General features: G+C 40.1%; 1 protein-coding gene across 1 annotated transcript in view; it reads right to left on the bottom strand.

Annotated features, from left to right (window-relative positions):
* Nucleotides 1-682: 682 nt before the first annotated feature.
* rngtt (RNA guanylyltransferase and 5'-phosphatase) overlaps nt 683-21,524 on the bottom strand; it is a 79,322-nt gene continuing 58,480 nt past the window's right edge. Inside the window, exons 13-16 of the mRNA XM_070849097.1 lie at nt 17,008-17,108; nt 11,301-11,367; nt 3,614-3,737; nt 683-1,093 (exon numbers count right to left, since the gene is read on the bottom strand). Of these exons, the coding sequence (XP_070705198.1) occupies nt 927-1,093; nt 3,614-3,737; nt 11,301-11,367; nt 17,008-17,108 (459 nt within the window). The 3' untranslated portion in view covers nt 683-926. The remainder of the gene's footprint in view (nt 1,094-3,613; nt 3,738-11,300; nt 11,368-17,007; nt 17,109-21,524) is intronic.

Here is a 21,524-nt window from a genome sequence, read left to right as displayed (position 1 = left end):
TGAAATGGTCGCAGCCGCACGAGTCGTCGTCAGCACCAACAGCATTGGAAGAGTGATATGCATCGAGGGCGACCAAAACCAGTCACCTTATTAAGAAACTTTATGTTGCTTTATGTTGATTTGTCGCCCGTCTGTAGCTGTCACCGTTTTTCTTTACTCCTTTGGAGTTAGTTTGTTGAAACTGTGTAATCATGTTGTCATCTCTCCACCCGACCATGTGGCCTTTAAAACAAAAGTCCACACAGATGGGCTTCCTTTTGGACAAAATCTTATGAAACACAGAGCTGAGATCTAATCGCTTTCTGTCTGTTGGCATTAGATATGAAAACATTTGACTGAGCATTATAGGTAGAGCACTGGCAGTAACATTGTTCTGCTAAATGGACTCAAACCCAGAACCTGTGCAGCTTTGTGTTAATCTAAATTAGATCTCTGATGCTGCAAACTATTACAGAGTGCTGTACTGATTGAAATGTAGTCAGACAGCAGACTGAGCTTTGATGTCGTGTACTCTTCCTTCAATACAAATAAGGAACTAAGTGACAAAACACAAACAAGGTCGTCATTGTCAGGTGTTAATTGTAGCCATAACAACGTCCCTGCTGATAAATACCAATTAGCTCAGACTTTAAAAAATATAAATAGGAAAACAAACAAAAAATAAAATAAAATAAACTAGCCGTCATGTTTTTCCTTTTAATAAGAACACCAGCAATTAAAGCTACAAAGAAGTCTACAAGGTCATTTGATGATGCCGAGGCAGTCAGTTTAAGGTTTATCAGGTCCTTAGATTTACAGGCTGAAAAGCAAATGTGCTGTGGGTAAGAAAGCCTTGAAATGTCTGTTTTCCATAGGGAGGGGTGGATGTGGCTGGTGATATAGATGTACAGTGTGACGTAGAGCAGTCCAGAGAGCCCAAATGTGGGCTACGGGATGGCCCGGTTGGGTCTCTTTGGAGGGGGAGGGGGCATTAGCTCAGCGTCTGGGTCTGGCGGGTGTTTCCGGTTCTGGGCTTGGAATCCCTGTGAGCAGCGGTCCACGTACTCCAGGAGGATTTCCTTAGTGACGGGCTCCTGGATGCTTTTGCACACAGCTGGGCAGAGAAACAGGAGGAAGGAAGTTACTACAGAGATGGTGACAGACTCGTCCAGTGTCCTGGAGCACACACACACACACACAAACGCACCCTTCACAGGTTCTAAACTCCTGCCTTTAATGGCAATTATCAGCTTAGTGACTATAAGTAGGCAAGGCAGGTCAAACTTTGGATAGTGGCATCTTTTTTTTTTTTAGCTTTTTCAAAACGAAAACCACAAAAGCAGTGAGTTTGTTTGCTCTGATATAAACTGCAAACCTTATCACACTCGGCTACCTGGCTTACTACCTAAAGTAGTAACCACCACCAAGGCTAAGAGGCTAAGGCATTTCATTTGCTAACTATACTATTTCGTGAGGTGACAGCTGCTGTTACAAAAGCCCAGTTCAGGACTGAAATATTCACTGTGTGAAACTGTAACTGTACTATAATGTCAAGGCAAACTAGCTACCCTGCAGTACCTGAGAGCAATAAACTTTACTCGTATGGTTTTCTTTGCATCAGTAAATCTGTCATCATGGGCATCATGTGTGCACCAAATGAATGACCCATTTTCACGTGTAAGCTGGAAACATTAAAGAGTAATTCAACCCACTCTAATAATCCTGCTGTCCTTGCTTACAAGTACTAATAAGGCAACACTGATGCACCATGGCAGGTTTTTCCTGCTTCCAAAATCTTTTGTGGGTTTGCATTCACACTAGTATTCTGTTTTTGCAAATTAACTCAGAGTTAGTGAAATTAGCTAGCTAACTATAGCTGCTAAGATCTGCCAGCTGTCGTCATTTCGGCCGACAAAATCATTAATTGCAAGCTAGGGATGAGAAGCCTATTGTTGTTTTGTTTGAACTTAAGGGGGCCGACTCATGACGCCATGATTCCAACAACATAGATGAGTATGTGGTGGTTTCTGAACAGCACATAGTGTTGTTATCAGCATGAGGACAAATGCAGTCCTATTCATCTAGTTTTTTAGATAAAAGGTGCTTTTGCCATCTGGGCGCCAAGGCTGTACAACAGCCTGCCGGAGTATCTAAAGCTCAATAATTCAAAACTATCTTTTCTATCTTCTTCAATCAATTCAGTTCATTCTTTAAATGTATTTTCTCTCGCTTGTGCTTCTTGTTTTTATTGCTTCAATTTGTACTTTTATGTGCCTCCTTGTACAGCACGGTGAAGTCGGCGTTTAGATAAGTGCCACACAAACAAGGTTTATTACTGTGGTAAACTATTATTTCTGCATTCTTTCTCAATCTTTCTTTGTTTTTCTCTATTTGTTTCTACAAGACACTTTTATAGCTGTGCAATTTTCATATGCAGAGAGGAGACCGTTTGAGAAAAGAAAAACTTTTGTTCAGAATTCAAATGCGAGTTAATCACTGTTTTTGAACTGCCAAACTAAAAATCTGTTTTACCCTTTAAGATAAAATATAGCAACAACTACAACTACAGAATTTAAAGATCATTACTTTGTAAAGTTATGTAAAGATTAAAATCTGTATCTGTTATCAGCAGAGAAACAGTTCAAAAAACTTTAAAAGTTTTGGCAAAAAGTTGATTAAAGACTTGCAGAATGGTAATAAACTGGATTTAAAAACCATTCATGTTGTGTTCTCATTTGAACGAGGAATACATTGTTGTAACATTACAAAACAATATTGGATTAATTGATTTTTTTTTTCTTTTTTGCTCTGGGCAGTGGCTTGAACTGTAAACACGTCATCGCTTTAGAAAGTTTTAATGAAGAACCAATATTCACTCTTCTTTTAGTTCCGTTTTTGTCTCCATTGACCTGTTAAGGGAATATCTGTCTCTTTAGTTCCACAAATGCTCCACTATGTTCACCAGCAATGGAAACCTTTTCTTTTCTGTCTGCTTGGTGGCAGGCAGGTAGCATACAATGAGTTTATTGGAGCTTTTTCTCTGAAAACAACAGCCTGCTGTGACCTGAAACCAGCTTTTGAGAGCACTGAGAGTGAAACCACCACAGCACTGTTGTGGGCCATAAAACCAAAACAATGAGCTGAAAGATGCTAAAATGCTCCGAATTGAACTTCAAAATCAAGTGATAGTTACCTACAGGTTTGTTACTATAGGCGACCACTTTCATTTACAAAATCATTTGATCCCTTGTTGATATAAAAATACTGATGAGTGCAGCTTTAAAATACAACAGTGGAACCTTATAGAAATGTAATCATGCCGCAGTACTTAATTAAGAGGATTTTTAGGTAACATTTTGCAGCAAGTGTCAGTTTTCCCTGTTCAAAGTAAGGAGATCATCTTGTCCCAAATCACCAAAAAGAGCATTTTGGGTCCCAAATACAAGGTTAGACTGACTGTGTGCTCCAAACAGATTCTCATAATAACACAGACATCAAACTAAGACGTGAAGTATTGATAAAACGCGCCATTAATCGTAGGCTGACTGGCTGTTATTCACTCAGTCTGAGACACAAATAGGAGAGACGGTGATATTAATAAACTAGCGTTGAGCAGAGAAGGACAAAGTCTCACCCATCGCTGTGTCGTAGGAGTTGGGGAAGCTCTTGTCCACCCTCTGCCTCATGAACACCCAGCTGTTGTTGGCAAAGGTGCACTCGATGATCTTGTTGTCGTACTGCTTCAGCTCTTTAGTGGCCTGCGCAGACAGAGATGAAAGCACACAGATGGTTTGTATGATTATAGCACAGAGCGAAGGAGACACCAGTGTAATTTTATTTTCTTCGGCTTCCATCACCGCCTGTGAAAATTAGAAACTCTCCAATGTACTTTTCCACATTTAGAAGCTTCGGTGGTCTGTTCTACGACATTTTTGCTTTGTGTCCCTTGAAAGTCACGGGCAGCGATCATTATAACGGCGCCCAGAGACTGCCGCTGCATTTATGAATACCAATAGCTCACAATGACTTAAGTGCCACTGCCGTTTTTTTCAAACACGTTATGAATATGCTGCAAATTATTATCTTTACTTTTGCAGTTAGTACTTACAACTGGATACTTTTAGTAGCAGATAAGAGGCTAAATTAATCTTCACACAGCACTGAGGGAAACCTTTACATGCCATAAATATAATCTCAATATAACCTAAAATGACGGTGGTGTTAAAACTCAAGTTCAACAAATGTGGAGCTAAACATGATGAATGTTGATTCAGGCTGCAGAAGCATTTGAATGCAGCAACTACATTTGCTGGTTCAAAATTTTCACCTCTCTTAATGGTTAGAGGGAGAAATAACAACCACGCTGGCTGTATCCTTTAAATTGGCAATGAATGAACGGCACTCTGGAGGCAACAAATGGATGTCAGAAGTCACGGTTTGAAACCTCTGAGGAATCAGAAATCACGTACTGTGCTGACTAAACTGTACAAAGCCCTGGCAGGTTTGTGATCAGCAATATCAATACACCAGAACACTCACTTTCATTAATGAGTCATCCCTCTATTTTATATTTAACCAGTTAATCATGGCTTCACATTCAAACAGCCTATTTTGTTTCACAGACAGTTATAGTCACAGTGTATTGAAGATGTTCAACACACTGTGATACAAAGCAGTGGAAATGAACATGTTTGGTGTTTTTACTAAAAAAAATTGGTTTTATATTTATAAACCCCATCAGATTTTGACACCCCGTGACCTACAGGTAGCCATAATGCTGCGCCTAATGGTTTCATTTGACCAGTCATGGACCATCAAACAAAGGCAAAAATACGTTTTATCTTGGTGTTTTCCTGCTCACAATGTATATAGCAAACAGTTTTTTCAGTTAAAATAAAATAACCATAACTCAAGGTCCACTCACTAGCCTTTCAGACCCTTTTGACCAGATCTCACAGCCTCCACCAGCAGGCTGAGTTTGTTAAGTTGCCATAGAGATGGACGAGTTGTCCTAAGTAATAAGATAAAGCTTAAAACACAACTAGTAAGCGGATCTCATTTGGTCAAAACACTATTTACGAGATCGAGGATGAGCTTTAACCTCAGGATCAAAGGTTATTCTATACATGACGAGAATACCGATGAGGACTTTTTGTTTTGCTTCAAGTCACTGATATGGCATTAGAAAAATATTTCTGTTTACAAGTGCCGAGCCCCAGATGCTTCGTGTGAAATTGTATAATAGAAATGATTTTAAGTAAGTTATTATTCTTGGCAGAATCATTGACAAATACTCTAAATGAAGCTACCTAAATTAAATGGCCTTTCCTTGGCTGCAGTGCTACGTTAGGTTTTAGGCTAAAGCTGGTGTATTTTTACATGTATACAGAAGATACTCACACAGTGTGAGGGCTGCATCAGGAGATACAGACACTCTGTGCAATAGTTCCTGCTTCTCCCACTGAGCCACACAGGATCACTGACTTATTACATCATATTCTGCTTTGAAAACAAAACCAACTCTACACACTGAGCACACTAACATAGCTGAAGTATATGAAAATGCCACACGATGCTGAGGATCAAGCGTGAGTCAAAGAAGACATTTGAGCATCTGTTGTTTATTTGTCGAGGGACTGTGGCTCACTGAGAGGATTCTCAAGATTTGGAAGATGCAAACCCTAGAGCTCCTGGGAAGCAAAAGCGGGCAACTAAAACAGGCAAATGCAAAGGGTGGCTATGAAAGAAAACAACAATACAGGGACATGAGTAATTGTGAAGTGCTCTCCTGTGACTTTTCACCCGCTGCTCACGGAGGGAGCCTTTCCTGCTCCGAGAGTCCAAGAGACTCAAGAGTCAAGAGGGTGACATCCTGGGTTCAGTGTGAACATGTGACCTTCAAGGTCAGAGAGCGACCATCACTGCCAGGGAAGCACTGGGTTTTGGCAAGATGCTGAAATACAAAGTAAGAGCTTGTGTGATCCTGGAGTGAAGGGCATCTGGGCTCACAGTGGGGGGCAAAAATCACACGGGAAGCAAAGAAAGTGTGCGAGGAAGGACAACAGAGGATAGGCCAAGGGAGAGAGAGAGATAGTAGTTATTGGATTTCAGATAATGAATTTGACGAGTCATAACTAATGAGCGTGCCTAATTAGTCATTGTCATGATTTTAAAAATGTGATTTATCTCCACATTTGTCTTTGATCTCACTTTGAAGACATGGTGTACATTAGTAAGACTAACTCCAGATCAAACATTTCTTTATTTGGACAAGAACTGCGGAGGATCTAAAGGAGCGACAGAATCTTCAAGCTCTCCTAAAGCTCGACACAGCAAGCTGCCAGAAAGCTGTGAAGGGCAATACAGGCAGGCAGGACGCTCTGCTGCAGGCTGGGATCTCTTCCTGCTGGTGAAGGGTGACACATTGGCTGCCATTTTTCATCACCACTTGGTGCTTAATCTGTCCAAATGTGTCTCATTATGGCCGCACACGTGTGCCTCCAGTTATCGGGGACTTTGGCAGTCAAACTCTCTCTCAGCCAGTGTTGCACTACTGGGGAGCAGGAGAGCTCTGCCTTCGTGCCTTTCTATTCCCATTCTGGCTTGTCCAGATTTAGAAACTACAAAAAATACGAGCAAGAAAAAAAAGCAGTATTGTTGGCCCAGAACAGCCTTTCTAAAGTGAAACATTTTGTTTATCAGCTCACTAATAAATATCCTTTGTTTAAACATATAGTGTAAAATCATAGAGTCTTCATTTTATATTCCGTCTGTCTGTGCTGTCCGTACCTCTCCTTCCAGGATCAACTCTGTTACCTTTTTGGCCAATTCAGCACAAACTGCACATTATACAAGTGAGTTTTATGCTCTGTCCTGACTGTCAAAGGCTAAAAAGGTCTTGTGGGAGTGACGGACCACCTGGAATCACTGCACAGAGCCACTGGGCAAACTGTTGTTGTTGTGAAGCCAAAAACTGTGTGTACAAGTTGACTTAATCAATAAGAAATGACAACTCTTAAAGCCACATATTTCTGTGAATGGCCTGATCAAAAATGTATTTCTGAAAGTGACTACTACTGTAGCTTTTTAATCTGAAAATGGCAGGTATCGATATTAACTGTTTAGGGCAAAACACTGGCCTAAACACAAGCCTTAAAAATCTTATTTCTTGCATGTATTACTGTTTGCATTTGTCCAGCTCAGGACAAATAAAGTTTGAGACTCATTATCAGGCTGGATTATTTCATTTAAGAGAGAGCCTGCAGTTAGCATTCAGATATTAAATTATTATTATTATAGTACTGAGCTCATCCTTTGGTCACCTCTTGGAATCCACATATCGGTTAACATGAAGTGCCAGTGTTTCCCCTGATAATCTCACCCAAAGTCAGGGAGAAGAGGACCAAGAGTTTTCATCACTGGGAAACGTGCGACATTAATTCTGTATCATGCAAGTATTGGAGCTATATGGTATCTGACCTTTTACAAGTCTGTGCACAACACAGTCTATCTGCTTCTTTATCAAATGCTCTGGATCTGTGGGGACTGTTGAACTCGTACATTGTGTTGCAGCTTATTGAGAAATTTTATAGGGGTAGCAACATGGATGAGCAAAGAAAAAAAGTTTGCAATTGCCTTGAATAGTGGTTTTGTTTCCCTCACTATTGCTCTCCGACTGACCCTGCCTTTGTATTATTCTAGACTTAATCAGAATCGGCCCGCAGGTCTGCGTCACTGCAGCTCCCGGGTCCATTTTAATAACGAGAAATCAGATGAAAGAATATATAAGTGGGGAGAGGATATAAGATGCAAAAGTACGACCATGAACAAACACGCCCCTAGAGGGAAGAACATTGCTGATGGATAGACCTAAAACCAATGTTCAATCTTTAATAAGCTTTCGAACAGAACGCATCAGATGTCTTCGGTGCATTAATATCAGCTCCTCCAAAATATACACAACTGAACCGGGTGACTCAGCAAACTGTGAATTGTAAAGCTAATGCAATTACTAGGGCCAGTTGCAGCTATATGTGGCTTTCAATGGCCGTGTCAGAGAACAAACAAATGGTCCAATGACACAGCGACTCCTCATGGACCCATTACATGACATCAGTGTCCGGTCTCTGGGGAATTTGTTTAATACCGATCATTATCCCACACATTCAGATTGACTGTCGCATCAGATCTGAGGAGATGCAACTGAGGCAAATGAGGAGAAAGCAGGCGTGCATTGTCAGTTAAACAAGACACGAGGAAGGGGGTAAAAAGCTGCCCACTGAGTTGTGTTTTTACCTCCCAAACTTTTAATTGATTAGTTTGTTTTGTTGTGTGCAGCATGATTGAGTGTTCTGTGGGAAGCACATTAAAGTACTGACAGTATTCATGGTTCTTAAGCCCACATCTCATGTAATTTACAAAAGCTGTGGGCAACAAAAATCTTAAAAATTAACAGCAAATGAAAAATCTATCCAAAAATTCTAATTGCAGTTCACTGAGAAATTGTTACAGATGATTAAACAAACTAACTCTCGCGTAATGATGCATTAAGTGTCGTACAAACTGGGGAAATCAAAAGTTGATGGAAACGGTCGAAGGCATTTCAGCATTCAGCAGGTGGAGCCCACGCTGCCAAACTCTCACAGCTTCATCAAAGCGGCTGTTCTTTGACAAAGAGCTGCTCTTATCCCCGTCGCTGATGACTAGATCTGTCAGACACCATTCAAATTATTTCTGATTAATGAGCTGTACTCATATAGTTCTGTGCAGGGAGCCGACTTCATGAAGCGATGGAACTGAACCTAAATGGGGAGATCAATAGTCATTTCTTCTGCCAGGCTTTAGCCAATTCTACCTTTTCTCAAAGTCAAAGCTGTGGTGATGCAGAGACCCAGAGGGGCTGAAAACAGGCCTTCCATTCTCAGGAACTATGGATTGTAACAGGAGTCTGTATTAGTGGTTTATCATTACAAACATGAGTTGTATTTTTGTACCTTCAGCCAAACTGTTGATAACAATGTTATCAATGTTCCCCTGAAAATTATTGCTGAGAACGCAAAAGGGAACAACATGGCAAAAATGTACAGGTTAACAATCAATTACTAATTACCATCATTCTTTCTCTGGTTTGTTTAATCGGCACAAAAACTCCAGTGTAAAAAGGAAAAGTTGTGGTTCTACAGTATTTTTGGGTCTGACGCTTTAACTGCCTGAAGAATTTGTTAGCTTTGGACGTGGCTGGGCTAGCTGTTTCCCCTCGTTTCCAGTCTTTGTACTTAGCTAAGCTAACAGGTTGCTGGTTCCAGCTACATATTTACTGTAAAGACATACTGGCAGATAAAAGGTGCTCTGCTCCTTCACAATATTTGCTCCTTTTGGAAGGCTGAGCTGATAAATCATCATAATAAGTCTCCTTCCAAAAGTCATTTTAGCAATTCCCTGTAGGCACCAACAGTGTAAGGAATTACAACAATAACGAGCTAAATTGGAAGAATTGAGCCAATAAAACAGGTTTTCATGAGGATTACAGCATTTTTCTAATTACAGAAAAAGTCTGTCGAACTTCTTTTATTCCAGCAGCCAAATTACATCAAATCTACATTACCAACATGCCTATGAGCAAGGCAATGAATACCAGGACTACTCTGTGGTGGTGCTCTGCAGGCCACAAACAAGCACACGTGGGCTGTGCAGAGACGGCACAACATTTAACATTTGTTCCTACCGGGAACATTTATCAGGCAGCGAAACCCCAAGTCGCATGTGGCCTGTGCTGCCATGTAATTTCTTTTTTTTTAAACATTTTTTAGCATATTCACACGTGGATCCACTGTAAAACACACTCCACAACAAAAACGGTAACATGAAAGCGGACAGAAAATGACCCTGGGGCTGCAGCTTTTGCTGCGTCTCCCTGAGAGGAGCTCAGAGACCGAGCAGCAAGCAGAGACTCTACCTTGTTCAGTTACAGAGCCCAGGGCTGATACATGGGAACTGGCACAACTGTGACAATACCAGAGGGAGAGGAACCACTCATTTACTGTGCAAACCATGACCGTGACTGTGACTAATGGAAGGCATACACATACTAAGAGTCATCCAGTCAAAGTGACACATTTCCATATAGTGTAATTGTGTATAGACATCTAAATAAAAATAGAAATCGTAGAACTAATGTACACAAATAAAAGCTGAAATGTTGATCTCTTGTCTCATATTCATCTTTTGATGTCAAACCCAAATGTTTTCAGTCTACAGCAAAAATAAAGGAACTGGCCTCACTGTTCCAATACTTTTGGAGGGGAGTGTATAATGTTTCTACTCGACCTGCTCTCCACCCGAGACTAGTGAATTCCCATAACACCGTAATGCAGATGAGTTGTATTGTTTAATCGTTTGGCTTTTTGGTGCGACTCAAAGTTTAAAACCAAAAACAATATCAGTTTGCTGTCATATAAGAAAGAAAAGCAGCATCTTCACAAATGAGATGTCGGAATGAATAAATGTTTTTTATTTACTGATCAATGATCAAAATAGGTGCAGATTATTTTTCTGTCTATTGACAAACCGATTACTCAATAAAATACTTCAGCGCTAGTTAAAATGATTATGATAATTACACCAGAGTGATTAGTTCATTTAAGAGGAATAAGAGAGATATTTGATTGTTGATTGGAAACACTCCATCAGTGCATGTTTAAATGTCATCTTGTGTAAACAGTTCAGTGAAAGGCGAAAGTGAATGTTGGATCATTTCAAAAGCACATACAGATTCATCAATGGTAAACATCAGTGCAGGAAGTGGTAGTGAATGATAGCAGCACTTATGATGAAAAAATAAAACACAGCACAGTGAGAATGTTGTGCGCTCTGATGAACTGTACATGTCTAATATCTGGAATGTATCAAGACGATAGGCACTACGAAGGAAGATCGCTTTAACAGCAAATTAAAACGAGTAGATCAGAAAACGAGGAAGCTGTTCACTAGAATTTTATAAAATAGGGGGAAAATAGTAAAAAAAAGATCTGTCTCAAATGAAAGTCAGTTTCTGCAGTTAAGGTAGATAAATACCCAAGTCACTATTTGAATGTTTATGATAAGTAAAACAACTACACTGAACAGCGGTAAAACTGCTATAATTATTCATGTCACACAGTAACAGATGAAGAAGAAAAAAAACCTTTATACCCTTTATTCTTGGCAATGAACACTCAGCTACATACTCTGAACAGCGCTAAAGGGGAGCTGGAAGAGCACAGGGGGCTCTGGTTTATTGGCACGGGGATGAATTGACAAAAACAACACAATTATTTTCTCACCTTCATCTTTGCAAAGGGCCTGTCATAGTTGCCGACGTAGAGCAAGCCGACAATCTGTGGAAGCAGCCTAAAAAGACAAAAAAGATCATGGTTAACACCCCCGACACCCTCAGCAAAGGATCTCAACACGAGAGTGTGCAAGTGGTAACCACGGTGCAAAGAAATCACTACGCCGCTTCCATTTTCCAGCTAGTAACAGAACTGCAGAGATGTGAGATTACACCTCTCTGAGCCCTTCTGTCTCTCTGAGCAGCTTGATGTTCCTAAACTTACAGTGAAAAACGCAGTATGGGCACGGCCAAGGCACTAATAATTCTGTGAACATATATAGAGATTCAACACAAGGTCACAGGCGTTATACAGCACCGTAACTCTGTTTATGACCTCACTGCGAGCCCTCAGCACAATTCATTCAGACTAAAAAGGAGGTTTATATGCATAGTTACCACTATTAAAATCACCTCTGTGCTCTAAAGGTTCACTGTATGTGAATGGGCTCTTCTTGTTCTTGTTTTGTGTGAGCTCACAAATTAACTATGTTAAAATGGCAATAAAGTATTGAAAGTTGAAAGCTGATAGCAGTCTTGTGCGTGCGCCTCTTGGTACCCTGAACATGTGTCAGTGCAGTATCCGTGTCTCATTCTAGCGATCACGCCCAGCAGATGTCTTAATCACACACTACTCCTTACCTCCCTCCACCAAAAACACCCCCCAGTGTGCAACCACTATCACTAGTTTAACATTAGTTAACCATTTTTAGAACGAACATAAGCGGGGGCTGGGGAGCTTAAACGATGGCTAAACAACAGTGCAGCTACGTAGTCTGACACACCTTATTCAGAGATTTCAACTGGAGCTAAAAGCGGAGAGCATGTTCCCATCCACCCCAGCCCCCTCCTGTGTAATGATAGCTGGCATTAGCAGGAAGGAAGCAGCAGTAGACATTAAGAGAGCCAAATAGCCTCTCAGTGATGAACACTGTCACGTGCCAAGACCTTACAAAACAGTCCTTTCTGGTCATTGCTTCTATTAATAGCTCTAACATGTTACATGTCCCATATCACTTTACCAAACCTGCAGGACACACAAACAAGAAAATTGTACTCATCATGACACAGTTTTCTAAAACAACAGTGAGATATCAATGAGATTTTACCCGAGGCACTGGAACAGATGAGGAAACAGATGAGAGTATAGATCAGCGTGCCTTTGACTAACAGACTTTTGTTGTCACTTACAAGCTGTTTCACGATGCTAACTTGACGCTCCACTCACAATCTGAATGTCTGAGGTCTGTGTGTAACTAAGAGAGTCCTGTTGTCTTAAATTACACTGCAACATCATTTTTCCCGAGGTATGGTTTGGTGTTAAGATGAGAGACCTTAACAACACAGTGCACCAATAAAAATAGACTCTAATACAAGGCAGGGATTTTTTTTGATTTGTTTTTTTTTTAATCCAAAACAATCAAGATAGTGGTAAATGTCAGTGCAGCATTTGAACAGCATGTAATCAGACCTGTATCACTTAATAGTCGGGACAACATGTGAAATGATTTAGAAATCCACAAAAACAACAAACAAACAAAAAAAAAAAATGTGGAAAAGCCAAAGTGCTGTCTCGAGTGAAACAATATAAAAACCTTTATGACCTGGGCTGGGGAAGACAGTACATTATGACAAATGTGTATCATAAAGTCCCTACCAGCCTTTCTTCTTCTCTACTGTGTGTCGTGATGTCTATTAATTAGCAGCTGAAAACAGTCCCTAAAGAATGCACCATTTTCTATTGTTTGCGCAATGATTGCACAATGCCCACTTGTTTTAGGACATTACTTAGTCTGTTATAGAAATAAAAGCATACTTTATATTTGTCTTCAGTAGGACAGAATGGTATTTGGTGCTGAGTGCCACTGGCAGGGTGAGGAAGTCACAATGTATGGTGATAAGTATCAGGGTTTCTGGCTCATGGTCTGTCTATGGGAAACTTTAAGGTGCCCTTTTGTGAATTTTATTTCTGTTCGTGGGATCGATATGTAAACCTCCTTACCCACAGAACTCAAACTGGATCGTGGACGGGATCACTTTAAACTCGAGTTGATACACCTGTACAAGAGGGATCAGTTGCATAAAACCCCAATGATGTGGAGAGTTTTGTGTGTGCAGGGTTTACATTCTGTTGTGTATGGCAGTGCTCCATTGCTCCAATACGCTCGTCTCTAAACAAATAATCATGAAATAAATGAACAAATAAATATAGAAAGACAGAGTGATGCATTATTGGTTTTGGTCTTTTAATGTATCTGCTGACAATAACAGAAATCTCAAATATTGCCAAAAAACTGTAATGAGTCTCGACAATAAATTCCACAAAAAGTGTATGCTGGAGTTCACTTGCTCTGAATCACATTACAAGTTGCAGCAAGTGGTTTCATTACCCAAATCCTTATGTGCAGCTTTTAAAAATGGTCTATGCCGATTGTTTGGATCTTAAAACTGATGCTGAAAAAACAGTGCATCTAAAACTCAAACTTCCTGACACCACGCGGAGTCTCCAAAATGGCTTGAATCTTTTAAAACAGAAATACAAATGTCAAACATTGTGGTGGCTCTGAGGGCAAATGAGATTAATTCTCACGTTAATACAGTCAAGATTAAAAAGTCAAAGAGCTCGATTCCATGTTGTTAACTTCCACTTTCATTCTTTTACATCATCACTTACAACTGAGAGTAATTGACTGGGCTGTCTGACTGTGGATCCCTCACACAAAATATGGATAGAGGTGCTGTAATGACACTTGAGCCCACAGAGTAAGAAAGACGAGTAACAAGAAGCCTGGACGCTGGCCTCTGGAGAGCCAATCCAAGCCATTCAGACAGAATCGTTCTCCTCTTCTGGGCCTGCAAAATCACTACACACCTATGAATGATGATGTAACCATTAGTCATCGGCTCCTCAGACAGAACGCTAGCTCAGATTATCCATAATTCAAGCAATCTATACAATACTCGAGACTGCTCAATTCCATACTTGGGAGGGGCACTGGCATGCTCTCTGGAAGTGCTTCATCTTTCCATTCTGTTATTTCCACCTCTCCGCTCTTCCTGCCTCACAATAATCACTGTCTGCCTCTTTGCTTGCTTTCAGAGAAGGTAATAAAACCTGCAAGGCTGTATGCCTCAGTGGTACACAAAGACGTGCTCAAGGATTGATTGTGTGGGCTGATGAATAAACAGTTGTTACCTCCTTTCATGTCTGTCCATCTCTCTCTCTCTCTCTCTCCCTCCCTCTCAGACAGTAACTATGGAGAGATTTGAAATCCTATGCCAAGACCGAGTGAGGTCTGATGAGAGCTCCTCTGCCAGCGAAATTCATCTTTTGGGGAAATATCAGAACATTCTCAAATGGCAACAATATTCGTCTGTGTCCACCCACACACAGGGAGGAGTCAAGAAGCTGACTAGCTGGCCTGCTGGCTGGCTTTGGAGTAGAATGAGTGACTGTGCCCTGCCGTGCTCCTCTCAGTCTGTTGTTGGTGAATGGTGGCAGGCTCATGGCTACAGAGCTGGGACAGTCACTGAGGTCACCTGAGTCTCAGAGGAAAACGCAGCATGACCAGAAAGCTGACTGCTATGGGTCTGTTTGCCTGCACTCAGAAAATACTCACAGACTGAGCTGAAGAAAAGCACACAAAGCAAAGATGCTTGTAAAGTGGTGGCGTGCTGGCAGAAAAAAAAAAAAAAAGAAAATAAGAATGCGAGTCTTCAACCATGCTAGCAGCTTGTGCAATTTGTAACTAGACACAGTGTGGTGGCTTTGAGCTACAGCACGCTAACATGCTCACATTTACAATGTCTACACGATGATGTTTAGGAGGTATAATGTTTGTCATGTACAGTTCTGAGTGTTAGCATTCACTAATTGGCCTTAAAGACAAAGTGCAGGTGTTGCAGGTCTTCGGTCGGGTCTTGGACAGATCTTGTTAGATCTATCCCATAGTTGTCGAGATATTTCGCTCAAAGCCAAAAATGCCAATCTCAAGAAGAAAAGTCAGGTATTCATAAAAGTCCTTTGGATTAATGTACAAAAGTTTGTGAAAATCTGTCCCATAGTTGCGACATTTCACTTGAAAACTGTGAAATGTGAAAATTTGCCCTGGTGGTGATGCTAAAGTAAAAGTCAGGGAATCACCAAAGATATTAGGGATTTATTCTGTGTGTTCCAGGAATGTCTATACTTCAAGCAAAAATACAAACACACACACCCCGCTGCTGCTAGATGCTTTCTGCAGTGTTGTTTTTATTATTGGCAATTTTATTTGTCTTAAACATGCATTACTTATGGCAGAATTACACGTTTGAATTAAGTATTTGCAATTTAGCAGACCTAGAGTCGATCCCTGTCCACAACACCTTCCGCTCACCCAGACCAAGCGCTGAAGTGGGAGGGGCGCTTGGCCCGGGAGGAGTGGAGAGAAATCTGGTATAAGAGCTAAGCTAACCCAGCTGGCACCTAAGGCTGCTCCTAGCTAATGGCCGATCACTGAAAGATTGGCTGAATGAGGGGATCAGGCTGCCTAAGCAACGAAAAACCTGAGACAGAGCCCACATCTTTTACACAGACCTAATTTCATCCTCAAATCCCGAATCAATCTACTGCTCCTGATGGACGCCAGTAAAAACAAAGGAAAATACTTTTTAAAACAAGGCAATAGTCGTATAAACTACTTGATTTTAATGAATATTCTCATATTTGAAAATCACGGCCCGTCCTTAGGCTGTGCCAAAGTTTAATTAATCTAAATCGTTGTTTGAGAAATTCTACTGAAAATCCAAAATATTAACGAGCTTGTGGCACTACAGAAAATGTCAAGAAATCACCAAAGTCAATAGGATGTATCCTCTGGGGATCAGCACCGTCCATATAAAATGTCACGGTGATCCATCTGGTAGGTGTTGAGATATTTTAGTCTGGATCGAAGTGACCAATTGACCAGTTGATACGTAATACCCTCCCTAGAGCCATACCACTAGTAAGGATAAAAAAGATGTTGAATTCTTTCAATGCAAGGTGCAAGTCTTACTGCACCTAACATTGAAATGTGCTGCATAAGACTTTTAGACGACTACCAAGTAGTAACTATCAGACATACATACACATTCAAAGCATGTTATGACCTGTGTCAGCTGATTCTCTTTTCTTAGTATGGACTTGTTTTTCTGCAGAGTTCTATTGTTTACCACGATAAGGGCAAGGATAAGCACCGGTGGGTCTCAATAATTTATGTTGTACAGGATAATAAACCAAAAGAGAGGAAAAAGGGGAAGGACAGTAGTGCTCTTCTTTGAAAATATAAGCACATACAGCAAAAAAATTAAAAAGAATTTTTAAAAGAACTGGGACTGGGGAGTGCATGCAGGCAAAGATGGTGAAAGGAATGAATTTTTTCACACTGTGGCAACATTACTGTGGGAGGAATTGATCCCCAAGGCAAAAAGGAAACGAGAGAAAAAGATGACATAGTAAAGAAAAGATTAATGTCAAAGAAATTCAATGGATTTCTTTGATTCAAGGCATGTTTTTGACACCGACGTACACAGCAACTGTGCACGTGTGTGTGTGTGTCTACAAGTCCTCCAGTGTGTCACAAGATGATAGGTGCTAATGATTCATCAGGCAGAGCGTTTCCCTGGCAACAGTGACTTACCCTTCTCCTCCGACTTTGGTGATCTTGAGGCGAAAGTCCACAGAGTTTAGATTGGGAGGCTTCCACTTGAGGATGTCATCACACCTCCCGGCCTTGTACCTCTGCAGGAACACCAAATCCCAAAAAGAGAATAAAATGAAAGATTTTCTGGGAATAAATGCATTTTAACACTGCTTTCACAGAAAAAGGGTGACACTGTGGCACAATAAGTATTTTTTTCTTTTTTTTTTTTAATCAATCCCTAACTCTGGAGGCTTAATGTTTAAGTGATTTGTGAGTTGAGCAAGAATTTTTAAGCAGTCTCAGTTAATGAGCTGAAAACTCTCAGACAAATTAGGCTCCATTATGTTACACTGTTGGTATCTAACTATTTAGAGCAGCAAGCAGCAAGACAGGGAAATGGATTGATCTTAGGTTAAAAATTAGACTGAGTATCAACAACGTCATGAAATGCAAACATAAAAAGAGAGCTAATTAAATCAAGTTCAAGTGCACCATGTTTGAAATGAAAAGATTAGAAGTAGAAAATTGCCTGTTGGAGCACAGGAATACATATGTAAACACATTACAGGCTGACAAATCATGATTCAACATGATCACATTATTTTCACACACGCAACCAAACAACATGCTTTCCTGCATCACTTTGATTATTTATGCGCGGCTGACATTTAGAAGCCCATGAAACAAGACCATTAGAAACACTAGAACATGAGAAATGTAAAGGCACGATGGGTGGAGGCGGGCGCAGATGATCAGGCTCTGTCACTGTCAGGTTGCCCGGTAACAGAAGTCTACTCCGAGGAAATGTGTGCAAAACATGACAGGTTTCCTCGGGAGAACCTGCGCTGTCACAGCATATGACCAAATAAGGAGTTCCTGACTCCACCCACATATTCTCCTATGGCAGAACTTAAAAAAAGGAGTTAAGATCATCACGGGCAGAAACATACCACTACTTGTGAAAAAAAAAACAAAAACTACCCTACACCTGCACAAGCTGAAGGCCTGGTGTCCAAATTTGGCAAGATGGTGGACGAAAATCTTGCAGCCTGACAAGTTTCAATTCAAGCTCAGTACCCATAGAAATTATCATCATGCATCATTCTGCAGCTCATGTTTTACGTCTAATGTCAAGTTCAGTGCTATTGCAGGCTTTCCAGTGTGTGCAGACCATATTTTCATTCAGGTTATCAAATCTGGCATAAAGCAGTGACACCAGTGTTCACTCATAGGCCGGAGTAGATTCTGTCTGAGCCAGACAGAAGCCGACTTAACCGTCGCATTAGCTTTCCTGCTAATGTCTCCTTCTTATCTGACTTATAAACATGAATAAACGTCATGTCCTACACCTTCACTTCTTGAAAGAACAACCAAACAAACATTCTCTGCGGAAAAGTGCCCCGCTAATGTCACTTAACTAGTTAAATAATTAGCTGCTCCTCTGCAGCACATTTAACAGCATGCAAACATACAGTTTCTGCTATTTCCCCAAGACTCTTTTTCTTCCTTCAATACTAAACCACTATTCACAATACAATTTAAAAACATTTAGACGTTACTTCTCACTACAACAGCTAAATGCAATTTCAGCTGTTGTGCATAAGTAAAGAAATTCTAACTTCACAAACTGGTCGAGTCAAGGGCAGACTGACTTTGCCATTTTAGGTGTAAAGTGAAGGGAACATGTGGGGTGTCCTTCTGCTCTGTCTGCAGTGGAGCTCTCCATGTGGGAGTCGGCCTTCATGTGCCTTTGAAACCAGCTCACTCCACAAAGGCTATTCACCGCAGTTAGCTAGAGAGCAGAAAAAGAGGCCATGTCTCTTTTGAAGGGCCTTGACTGAGTACATCTTTTCTTCTGAAAACGTGGGTGTGGAAGGGAACATTCTTCAATGCAGTTAGTTATGCTATGCTGCAGGGGCATCAAAATAGCCTCTTGTGAAATGACTTATTCCATTAATGTAGCTCAAGTGTGAAATGAAATATATACATGCTCCTAGTGATTAAATCCTCCACAATTGCTATCAAATTACTTCCCAAATTAGAAAGAAATAGGGTACTAACTTCTAATGAGCTGAAATATATAGGCATAAAAGGTTTGCATGCTTTATGCTTGTTTTCGCTGTGATAAAACAATAAGAGTAAGTCTGCAAACCCACGATTTGATTAAACTGTCATTTACATTTTCAAATTGTTCTTTAAAAACATAAGCTATATGGTAACAACATCCGTTAATATATGCTAGAAAATAAATAAAAGGAAATTATAGTACCTTTATAGGAGTAGCCTAACAATACTTAGTGGTTTGCTGGTGGATTTACACAGTGGGGGATAAAGCTGTTGGATGATAAAAACTACAAATGACTGACTTTTTGGCTCATTGTTAACAGCTTGATGGATTTCAATGATCAAAATCGAAAGCTAATTTTGCTCAATATTTGATTTAGAATCAAAATTGTGAGTCCTGCAATAGTCACCCCTGGAAAATCCACTAATATAAGGATCTGTTGAGGCTTATTCCTAACTCTGCGTGTAAAAGTGCAGATGCTGCATTCTCACCAAAAAAATTTCCAAACATGAAATTTGCTTAAAATAAATCCAAGCCAGCAGGACTATAGCAAGCAAATAAAAACCAAATCAGAATGCAGATTAAACAAACAGGCAACCTTCAAAGTCATTCCTAAATGAAAATGTGCTACCAGTTGCACTTTCATTGCTATTGTTGGTCTTGTCAATAAGTGACTCCACGTTAAAAAAAAAAGAGCTTCATTATTGAAGTGCAAAACAGACCTTCAAACCTGATCCTGTATTCAGGAACACATCTCTCATCCATCAAATTCATTTTCATGTAATGATGTTCCATTGCATTTAAATTACCTGCTGTTTCATATTAGAAATTCAGAGGGTGAGGGGAAGAAAAACTGAGGGAGATGCACAGTGTGAAAACAATGTTCTTCAGTGTTTTAGTGTTCAAATGAATGTCAAATCAATTGCTTGAACTGTCTTAAATAATATGAAATGCAAGGAAATATGCAAGAACATCTTTCTAGTAATGGACAGCTCAGCCCTACAATCACCTAAAAACTTTTAACACACCTTGCTGTATCTCTTGGTAACTATGACATGCAACTATGTAAATACAAAACAAAATAAACCCTTTCACAATGTTTTAGAGCGTAACTAATAGGTGTCGTGTGGACAAACAAAAATAATGTTTGCATACAGTGTTTCTCACCAACACATTGTGTGTATCATTCAGGTCAAGTGTGTTAAATTGCATGTCTTTCCTCATAAAGCCTTTGCATTTTACAGGCTCACCACAAAATATTTACGTTTTTTTATTCCCCATTTCCCCACAATAATCTTGATTTTTTTGTGATATGGTTGGGATATATCTGCTACTTGAATTTATATTGTGGCTCTAAAATAAGGGTGTGGGATTTAGTTATTGTATTGCTTAAGAATTGAAAAGTGATAACTGAAAAATAGCAGTTGTTTTTAGAAATATTGTCCTCATCACTCAGGATAATCCACAGACCTCAAGGTTAACAGTTTTCAAAGAGACAATTTCATTACAAGAAATAATGTAACTGAGGACATAATCAAGAGAACGCTTGCAGGATTTACTGACAGCTGGTCACTGTTCCCCATCTACCGGCTAACCGGCAATATACTGAATATAACGAACTCTTATAAATTATGCCAGCTTTCAAAAATACCAGCATGAGATGACTGCAGGCACCACCAGCTGCATAGCTGTGCAAGCATGGCTTGGCTGACTTTGCAGTTTTCTATTTTCTACTTCGACTAAACATTTTTGGTGACTGGGATAAAAGCAGTCTACAAACTGCCACCTAAGACTTTATAACTTTCACAAGCAACTACATTTTCAAAATAATCCAGATTGGACGGAGAAAACACACCGATAATGCTTTCCCAAGCATGAATGGTAAATGAAAGCTTCCAAGAAACCTGGAGCTCATGAAGGAAAACACAGGTTGAGCCCATCAAAACAACCACGTATTAAGTTGCTCGAGAGGTTAATAGATAAGCAGTTTTAGGAATTATATTGAAATGAAACTGTGATTGACATTTGTTAAACAAAGTCTGTTGCGATTTGTATCACTATACTGTAGCCCTTCCCTAATGTCAATATGGGGAAATAAAAAACCAGGGGGGAGGCAGACCAAGTATGGGAATCTAAAGAGAGAGAACAAACAGGCAATGTGACAAGCTATTGAACGGCTGTGGATCAGAGATTTGTTACCCTTTTAAAGTCCAGAAATAGCCAGGGTGTATTTGATCTAGTACAATCCATATCTCCACAGGAAGAAATGGGGCCCTATAATTTTCTCTTTGTGAGTGATGGAGGAGACGGTCAGGTGGAGGTTGAGGTGTTGATATAGAAACAGTATAGAAAACAATGACATTTTCAACCTGAGGGGATTTTTCCCATTTGTTCACATTACAGTAACCAGATATTGTGTTCATAATAATAGCATCATTTTTGTTTCTAA

The sequence above is a fragment of the Pempheris klunzingeri genome, chromosome 18 (genome assembly GCF_042242105.1).
Source record: "Pempheris klunzingeri isolate RE-2024b chromosome 18, fPemKlu1.hap1, whole genome shotgun sequence".
Taxonomy (NCBI): domain Eukaryota; kingdom Metazoa; phylum Chordata; class Actinopteri; order Acropomatiformes; family Pempheridae; genus Pempheris; species Pempheris klunzingeri.
Note: the sequence above shows the minus strand (reverse complement) of the source record. Positions and strands in the feature narration are given on the sequence as shown.